This window comes from Octodon degus, unplaced genomic scaffold (genome assembly GCF_000260255.1).
Source record: "Octodon degus isolate 3935 unplaced genomic scaffold, OctDeg1.0 scaffold00071, whole genome shotgun sequence".
Classification (NCBI taxonomy): Eukaryota; Metazoa; Chordata; class Mammalia; order Rodentia; family Octodontidae; genus Octodon; species Octodon degus.
In genome coordinates, this window is record NW_004524647.1 from 8141736 (window position 1) to 8151809 (window position 10074).

A 10074-nucleotide genomic window follows, 5' to 3' on the forward strand; every position below is an offset into this window, starting at 1 on the left:
ACTCACTTTCTTGCCATCAAGAATTCTAAAAAGGAAAAAACAAAACAAAACAGTAACTCTGGAAAAAGCACATGAAAATTTTTAATTTGCTCATGGCATGTTTGTTAAAAATTCTTCAACAGGCTACGGATGTAACTCAGGGGCAAAAATGCCTGTCTGGCAAGTACACGGTCCCGCCCGAGTTCAATCCCTGGCACAAAAAAAGTGACAAAAACTCTTCAAACATGGGTTTTTTTATTTGTTTAGTTTTTTTCCCTCTCAGTAAGACTGGGGAGATGTGGAAGACTACAGAAGTGAACACTGAGTATGTGACTGTGTACACGTGCACACAAAGGACTCCTAGATGAGAAATGAGCACTGAGGAGGAGGAAAGAGAGAGAAAGAAACCAGACATGAGACAGCTAGAGCTCCAGTGGTCATTATTCTGGGCCACTTAGGGATGAAGATTTATGAAAAAGCATTCAACACTACTTCATCTCTAGACTTTTTCTTTTTAACAGGAAAGATTAGAATTAAGAGATTTTCTAACCCATTAGCTTTTAGTAGCAGAGAATAGACCTCATAGTTCAACACATTTCTTATCAGGTCTTTACAAGAAAATTATCAGAAATATTTTGTCTACTTCAACCTCATCCATATTTTAAATTTTTCATTCAGTACAAGGTCTTGTGTTACACAGCTTGAACTCGTAGTGATCCCCCAGTCTCAGCATCCCCAGCGCTGGGATTACAGGCATGTGCTACAGGTTGCGGGGACAGGTCAGCACGCAGCACTGGGGATTCAATCTGGGTCCTTGCCCTTGCCAGGCATGGGCTTAGACCACTGAGCTATCTTCCTTGCCCCCTGTAATTTTCTTACACACTAGCCTTTTCCCACTACCCATTTCTCTTGATGTTTACTATAATTAATTTAATTACTTTTCCCTAATGCATCAGATCTTATTTTGATTAATATCATCCTAACTCTATAGTCAATTAGCAAAATAAACCTTGTTTCCAAAATAATTGTTTCCTGGATCTGTAAATTTGCTAGTACAAACAAGCAGCTTTAAAAAAAAAAAAAAAAGGGGGGGGGGGGGGGGGGGGTTGCAGGCTAGCTCAGTTGTTTAAGCACCTGCTGGGGCAAACCCAGTCAGGCACAGGGGACTGCAGTTTGATCCCCAGCTCCCAATGCCTTACCAGACCCACCCTTAGGGTAGCCTGAGCCAGCCCCCTTCCCCCCACCTCCCCCGCAAAAAAATCCTTCTTAAAAAATCCCCCAGGATGGCCAGCTATGGTGGTGCACGCCCATAATCCCAGCACTAAAAAGGTTAACCAGGAGGACTGGTGCAAGTTTGCAGTACAGACTACAAAATGAGTTAAACCCAGCTGAGCTGCATAATGAAAGGCTATCTTAAAAATTTTTTTTTTTGGGGGGGGGGGCACAGCACCAGCCAGATAGCTCAGCAGATTAAAGCACCTCCTTAGGAAGATGCAGGGGTCCAGGGGTTGGATTCCACACCTTCCATGCTGGTGTTGGCCTGACCCCTGGGGCATGCTGAGAGGGCGACTGACACTGGGCGTGGTGGTACATCTATAATGTCAAAGCTTGTGAGAGGCTGAAAACGGGAGGATCACTACGAGTCTGATCTGTGTAGTGAGACCCTGTAGATCACGTACTAAATACAGTGAAAAATAATAATAGTAATAATAATAAATATAAGAAGGAAGGAAAGCAGATAGCCACTAGGTATATAGCTTAGTGATATAGTGTATGCTTAATCTGCTCAATGCCCTGGGTTCAAGTAAAAATAAATTTTTTGTTACTGAAAATTAAACTCAGGACATTGTGCTTGCCAGGCAGGTACTTGTGCTGCTGGGTACATCACTGGCACTGAAGTAAAAATTAAAAATTCCTGAAGAACACACTGAATACTGTAATACTACAAAAAGCAAATAAACCAAGGACAAGATGGGGAGAAGGAGTACTGCAGTACTGGGGACTAAAACCAGGGCCTCTGCACTGAGCTACATCTACTCTCATTTCTTGGTTTCACAGAGGGGTGCATTAGGTCACCAATTTGCCCACATGGGGCTTAAACTTGCCTTCTTCCTCCTGCTGCCTTCCAGAGTGCTGGGATCCACATCCCTGGCCACAAGCACCTTCTGCGACCCCCACTCAGCACTACAGTGGCTGTGGCCATGTTGAACATGATGTACCTCCAACCCCAACCCAGTACCACTGTCACCTGCCCTCCTGCACACTAGTGCCCTGTGGTCTAGGACTTGTATAAAGTCAACTAGAATGACCCCTGTGGTCTATGCTGAGGTGTCAAGCAATCTAGTTACACTATTATCTAACTGGAAGAGAATGCTACTACTAATCCACTAGCCCCTAGCAATGGGAATCCACAGACAAGGGTAAATTATGAGGATTTTACAACCCAAAGTATAGTGGAGTCTCCAAATCTTACACAAAATTCTCTGGAGTTCACTTATTTCTCATCTACAAATAATCTGTAATAGCATTAAGTATGTGATTTTCTGTGGTCCTGACTGAAAAATGCCAATATCCACTTGGATTTGGAGGAAGGGGCTCAAATATAAGCAATTTATGAGCCTAGGCTAGGTGCTGAGACATGTGACTAGCAATTTGGACCATGTCCTTATTATCTTTTGAAGACACTTGGGAATCCTTTCATGATCACTGCTGCCTGCGCTGATGTCATGAGCTCCCTTTTGGTGACTGGAGACTACTCCAGTTTCCCCACCCTCAAGCCTGAAGCCTGCCCAACTGTCACAAGACAGGCAGAGGGAAAGGTTCCGGGGGGCATCGGTGAAGGCTGCCAAGGGCTGACCTGGATGGCCTGACGACCCTGCTGTGCGTCCGCCAGCAGCTGGATGGTGAGTGCCCTGGAGTCCTGCAGCGCCTCTTGGAGGTAGATGAAGCTGTGGCCCCCATGCCGACCCAAGGTGCACTCGCGACAGATGGGCACAGAGCATGTGTCACAGTACAGATGCAGCACCTGCATGAAGAACAGAGAGGCACAGCCATGAACGAGAGGTGCAGACTGGTGAGGAGCAGCAGCAGCAACCAAGGCACCCTCAAACAACCTCTTCCAACAAGCAAGCACCGCTAGAGACAGGCAGCCGTGCGACTGCAAACACAGTTACGACATCCATTTGTCCTTCCTTCTCATTCTCTGCATCACAAACTAAAGGAGGGAAACCAAAGGGACTGCCATATCCCACTCTTTTCACTGAGAACCATGACTGAGATTTTCCTATATCTCAGTTTAATTATCCAGAAAAAATTATAGGATTCTATCTTAGACTATGTCCCATCTGAGTGAAATACACCAAAAGTTGCCTACTTTGCATAGGGTAAGGTTAAGAGCAAAGATTACACGCTTTTCCCAGGAGTCAGCACACCAGTGCAAAGCTTTCCCAGGTACTCAAGCAAGCTACAGGCAAAGTGAAGGCGAATGGCTAGTGGTAAGGTCAGCCCGCTTCTTGCCTGCCAAGGCATACCAGAGAGTTGAACCAGGGAAGCTACCAGAGCGACAGAACAGCTTCCTGTGATGTTAAGACAATGCTCTGGGGCCCTACAAGCTGGCAGGCAGAGAAGAAGGCTGGCATAACCTGCACCTGCTGGCAACAAGGTGCTCTCAGGAAGCAACATTCCTTGGCACCAAAACTGGTCAAGTTTACTTGTACATCTCTCAATAACAGCACACTTAGCGCCACTCTATATGTCAGCTTGTTAGATCACTTTCAATCTGTTTCACACACCTGGGTGTGAGAGGAAAGAAACTAGCTCACAACAGACAGGGAAATGGGATGAGGGGGGATTCTTTTCCATCCCCAGCTCACTTAACATTTCCAGATGAGGAGGAGGTACACAGAAGCTCAGGGCCACGCAACTGGCAGGCACAGCCAGGAGGCAAATTTAAGCCTTCTCATGAGATGGCTTCAGAGACACATGCCCGTTAGTGACTACCTCATCTAGAGTGCAAAACACCCTACTAGGTAGTAACAGTGGGGGTCCAGGATGTCAGCTTCAAGGTGATCCTGGCCAGGAAGCAGGGCAGAGCTGTGGCAGGCGGGCGGGCAGGCGGGCAGGCGAGCAGGGTGACTGAAGGTAGTAGTCCACAGGGCCAGAAACTAGTATTGGGGAGAAAACACACAAAGCAGCTGGGGCCAGGGCAGAGTGAGAATGCTGCTGTTTCTCTCCTCTATGACTTTTATTATCTTTTAAAAACAATCTTTTTTTTTTTTTTTTAATTTGTTACAGGCTCTCGCTACACAGTTCAGACTCCCCAGTGCTGGGATCACAGGCACCACGCCATTTCAGGCTGGGCCAGCAGAGCATGAGGTAGCAGGGATTGAACTCAGTCCTTGTGCTTGTCAGTCACTCAAACCACTGAGCCACCTCCCCAGCCTTCACTTTATTATCTCTATAATCTTTTCACTTTACAATCTAAGCAAGAAATATGACCGCTGGTGAACATGCTCACAAACAACTCCACTCAGGGTTAACAGGGAAATGTGTAATGCAGCAGGGGTTAGGCAGCTGCTCTAGACACTCTTGCATTCAGAATAAAAAGGGAAGATTCCGGATATGGTGAGGTTTATGTGTTCTTTATTTTGATTTCCTTTGCTGTACTAAACAGTGAACCAGATGCTTTGCACACGTCACATAACCCATACTCTGAAATACATCCCCATCCCTTTTAGAAATAGCATCTCACCAAGTAGCCCAAGCCTGACCTCGAACTTGTGATCCTTCTCCTCAGCCTCCTGACTAGTTGAGATTTCTGGGTGAGCCACTGTGCCTGGCTAGGACATTATAAAAGAAATAGATCTGACATAACAGGCTTTAAAGACTCCATATTAGAGGCACAGGCATCCTTGGCAATAATTTTACCACTAAATCCTCAGTAAGGCCAAATCCTCAATATACTTTACTAATTTTGATCACTGTAGTAACTTTTCCACCTGGTTGAAACCAGATGGGGAGAATTTGCTTTCTTCAAGGTCAACTGCTTTTATAAGCAGGTCCACTGGAGAGAAGATGATCTCCTCTTCCTAATCGTTTAAAAGTTCTTGAGCAAAGTCTAAATGATAACCAAAAGATGCCAAAGTGGAGAAATTCAGAGAAAATTCTTGGACAGTTTCTTTTTATGACATGGTACTAAAGCAATTCTCCCGGTTTCAACAACCTCAGCCGCATTCCTTCCCTTTGCTCCCGCCATTTGTCACGGGAATAAAGGGATCTCTCCAATGCTAATGTGAAGTGTGAAAACCTTCCACCATAAGCTTCCTTTTAAATTAGAATAAAATGGGCCTCTAAGCACTCTGTGGTCCTCCTTTCTACCAAATCGCTAAATAACATGAGAAAGCATTATCTTTATTTACATCATCTCAGGTCAGCTGTGAGCCTAGCCTAGGCCCCCTGCTTTCTAGATGGCTTACAAAACTGCAGCCAAACAGCTGAGAAGAGCTTCATGCTGGTGACCCAGAGCACAGCACCACCAGGTTGTGGGACTGTCCAGTGACTTCCTTTGGCCCATTGGGACTACAGTCTCATCTCAGAGACAAATGAATGGGCTCTGACTAGGAATACCTCAAGACCCTATCCATTGTGAAATCCCAAGACTCTCTCACCCTGAATGCAGGACCCGGAAGCACTTCTAAGCAACTACAGCTGAGCCAGGAAGCTGGGTTGTGAGAATGCAAGAAATATTCTGAAATTTTGTCTGTTAACCTTAAAACAGAGTTTCTATAGTGCTGAGTAACAAAGGGCCCCCATGAATGGCAAGACTCTGCACGCACACTGGCCAGAAAATGAATCCTGTTCAGCACACAGTGGCAGGAAAGGGGGCAATGCCCAGCCTAGAGAATCCAGACACCCCTAAAATGGGTCAAAGCAGGCCATGCATACCATCCAGCCTGGCACTATTCTATGCTGGAGCTGTACAGCTCTTAAGTATCCAAAACACATTTTAGCTGCAGAAAGAAACATTCTGCGGCTTCAGGTTGTCCAGGAGGGGTGAGGATGACCAGTGACTGATAATAAAAAACTGTAAATGAGTGAAAGAACAGGCCCTCGGTGCTTATAATTAATAAGCTCTGATCTTTTTAAAAGTGCATAGTCCAAAAACCATAAAATGAGATCTATTTTTGCTAAGTCTTCTAGCTTTGTAAAGAGTAAGACCCTGGGAAGATTTCTACCTCCCCTCCCTTCCCTTCTGCCTGCAATTTCTAAGACTGAAAAACCACACTCTTAGGGTCACTGGAACACAATCAACAGGGAAGCATGTGCAAGGGTACAAGCATCTTTGAAACACCAGGAAGGTTATTTTAAAGGAATAACCTGGACTGTACAGAGGGACTCACACCGAAATGAGGCAGCAGCCAGATACTGTTGTCTTCCGAAAGGGGGATGGGTTTGGGGGGAAAGGATGGGAAGAGGTCCTCTGGCGGCAGGAATTCCCAAGCCATTTGGGGCAGATGGGTGGACACGCCCCCTCAGGCCTGGCGACAATCTGGCTGCCCTAGCTAAATGCAGCAAGCCTGACCTCTGACCCCACAAGTGACCACCCTCTTCCCTGCCCCCAGCTTCCACAACGTCCCACCCACTGCCTTCCTCTCCCAAAATTTCTAAAATACCAGCCAGAGACAAAGACCTAGGAATGTAGGCCCAGCAGGAAAGGAACTGGGGGTTGGTAGAGGTTAAAGAAAAAATAAACAAATAAAAATACAAAGTTGGCAGGTTTGCTTCAACCATGAATAAAATGTGTTTGTATCTGTACTCCCGGAATGCAGGTCTATGCCATCTGGGCCCAACAATGGACGCACAAATGAACTCCTGGAGAGCCAAGCCCGGTGCACCTCAAAAGCTGTGATGCCCTCTTGGATAGGACAGCTATCCACGTCAGCGACAAAGTGTACAAGACATTGAAGGAGGGCCGCCTCTGTACGCCATGTGTTGAGTTTGTCAAAAATGCTTCAAATGAAGTGTCAGTCACTGCAAAAAAAAAAAATTTTTTTTTTAAATTCGAGCCCCTTAAAATGACTGAGGGGCCGGGGAGATGGCTCAGTAGAATAAGCGCTTGCCTGGCAAACGCAAGGGTCTGAGTTCAATCCCGGGTTCTGCAAAAAAAAATAAAATAAAATGACTGAGGACATTTAGCTGGCCTCCTACAAACTAAGGTTGTAGTTGTACAGTGACATGCAAAATCACCACTCACACAAGGTCTCAGAGTTTCCCACCAAAGAAGGGAAGGGGGTAGGGGAGCAAGGCCTCCACAAAGAGCACAGAGCTCGTGAGCCTTACCTGTGCACCACACAAAACAAGAGGGATTCACTTTTAAAATTATACGCCAAATTCAATGGGTGAAAATCTAGCCATGGAGCAAAGTCCACTAAATAAACATCAAAACCAAGCTTTACTGGAGGTAGACAGACTACCTGTCAGTGCTCTAAAACCCAAAGTCCAATCCTCAGCAGAGCCATCTCAGCAACTCAGGCCACACATATGTGTGCCACAGCTGCAGGCTGGGGAAAGGGAAGAAAACAGGACAGAGGCCTCGCCCCTGCAATGGCCGCCCAGCAGAGCCCAGCTGAGAACAATTAACCTTTTAAAGATCCTCTTATTTAGATGGGTGACACATGTGCATTTGTTTAAACACAAAGAGAAACAAATGCAAATCATTTTTAAAAATCTTTTATTTCTATGCTACATACAGGGTCTAGTTATGCAGCTCAGACTCACAGTGATCCTCCTGTCTCAGCCTCTGAAGCTCAGGGATTACAGGTTGTGACGGAGCCACCGCACAGCAAAAGGCACTGGGGATGGAACCTGGGTCCTTGAACTTGCCAGGCAAGCCCTCTATCTCCCTAGCCCCTGCAAGTCATTTTTTAAAAACAATTTCTCCAGTCTTGGGGCTGGGGAGATAGCTCAGTAGAATAAGCGCTTGCCTGGCAAGCCAAGGGCCTGAGTTCAACCCCCAGTTCTGCCAAAAAACAAAAAATAAAATAAAATAAACAGTTTCTCCAGTCTAGAGTTGGACTAGTTGGCACAAGCTTATAATCCCACTTACCCAGAAGCTTCAGCTAGAAGACTGACTTCAGTCCACAAAAGTTCCTCCCTGACCACCGGGAGCAACATGGTGAGAACTATTTTAGAAACTCTCCCCAGTGTCACTCAGTAACTTTCAGGATGCTCTCTCTGGTTGGCTCCATAAAGAGCTGCCTAGTTTTTAGAACAGCTGCAACACACATTATCATGAGTGTACCACAACTTAATCAGTACCTACTGTTAAAATTTTAAAGCTGTTTCCTGACTGGGGGGAAGGGGAGACCAACACATAAGCAACAACGCAGTGGGTATCCTTATTTATACAACCCCAAATTTCCGATCTGGTAATATATTCTAGAATCATCTTGTAAATTACTTGTTATAGCAGCCAATGGGAAAAACCTTGCAAGTCTAGGTAAGGGGTTTCCAAATTCAAGTTAATTCAGCCTCTATGCTCAAGAATAGTATTTAATCCCCGGTTCTGCCAAAAAAAAAAAAAAAAAAAAAAAAACAAACAAACAAACAAAAAAACAGTAAAGGCAGTGCAAGTAGTCTCTGGGACTTGAGACCCAATGGAAAAGGAACTGCACTTAAGATCTCTCTCTTGGCAAGCGCACGGTCCTGAGTTCAATCCCCAGTACCACAAAATATATACATACATACATACATACATACATACATACATACATACTGAACAGAATTGTGTTTCCGTAATACAACAGGAAATATAAGAAACCTATTTGGTCCTGGGGAGATAGCTCAGAAGAATAAGCGCTTGCCTGGCAAGCACAGGGTCCTGAGTTCAATCCCTCCTTGGCACCCCCCCCCCAAAATCAAATCTCTGTGGCCCTACTTAGAGGGCTTCAGTGGACTGTAAGGCTGAAGAGAGGCCTATGCCAGAGGAAAGAAAAGCCCTGCTGGAGTGAAAATGATGTGTGATTTTTTTACCAATAGCATATACATATTTGTGTAGGATTTTTTGAGACAAGGTCTCTTTCTATGCAGTTCAGGCTGGCCTTGAGCTCACTTCGTAGCTCAAGGTAATCTCAAACTCAAAATAATTCCTCCTGTCTCAGTTTCCTGAATGCTGAAATTAGAATACAAGTGTGCACACCATGCCCAACTGGATTTCTTTTTATGTGTCTTTGTCCGGGCTTTGCAGGACTTCTTAGGTATTTCACTGCAATATGTCGATGTTTGTTATTTTGGAGCGCCCTTATACATTTTGTATATATACAATATAATATTAACTTTCTATAACTGGAAACCATAAATGCTTAGGCACATCTGACCCTCACAGGTTAGAGCAAAAAGACTTAAATTCAAAGACAAGCAACAGCCCCAGGGGTGCGCTGAGAGGGCAATTGAGACTGGCCATGGTGGTGCACGCCTGTAATCTCAGGCAGGATCATTGAGTCTGTGTGAGACCCTGTAGACTATACTAAAAATACTGTAAAAAAAAAAAAAAAAAAAAAAAGACAAGCAACGTGCCGCCCCCCATACAAGAATAGTGTAAAGTGGGTTAATTAGTATCAAGTGGGTTCCCAGCCACCCAGTCAACTCTAGGCCAAAGCTTTGTCTCCATGAAGAAGGCAATTTTGAAATGAGAAGCTGGAGATCAAAGTGACACTACTATATTAACTCTGGTTCCAGATTCCACACAAGAGCATATTTTGCTGGCCGCTGAAATGTCATTTGTTAGTGCTTGTTCACTTAAAGGGTTACGGTGCTACCCCCAAAAAGCCACAGCAGAATCCTTTATTTTTTATTTTCATTTTTATGTATTTGGTACAGGGTCTCACTATGCAGCTCAGACTCAGTGATCCTCCCATTTTCAGCCTCCCCAGTGCCGTGCCAGGATTACTTTCAGACATGCACCACCACACATTCGCCCATGGCATGTGAGACATGGGACTGGAGATCAAAACCTGGTCCCTGGGGCTGGAGAGATGGCTCAGTGGTCTAAAGCACCTACTTAGAACAAGCTTAGCAAAGCATCAGGGACCGCGGTTC

The 10074-nt window shown here is 45.2% G+C and overlaps 1 protein-coding gene across 2 annotated transcripts in view; it reads right to left on the minus strand.

The window, feature by feature from the left end:
- The window catches only part of Trim71 (tripartite motif containing 71), a 69734-nt gene that overhangs the window by 12143 nt on the left and 47517 nt on the right, over positions 1-10074 (minus strand). For both annotated transcript variants that reach the window (XM_023719720.1, XM_004635281.1), the window contains exon 3: positions 2837-3004. In XM_023719720.1, the coding sequence (XP_023575488.1) occupies positions 2837-3004 (168 nt within the window). The remainder of the gene's footprint in view (positions 1-2836; positions 3005-10074) is intronic.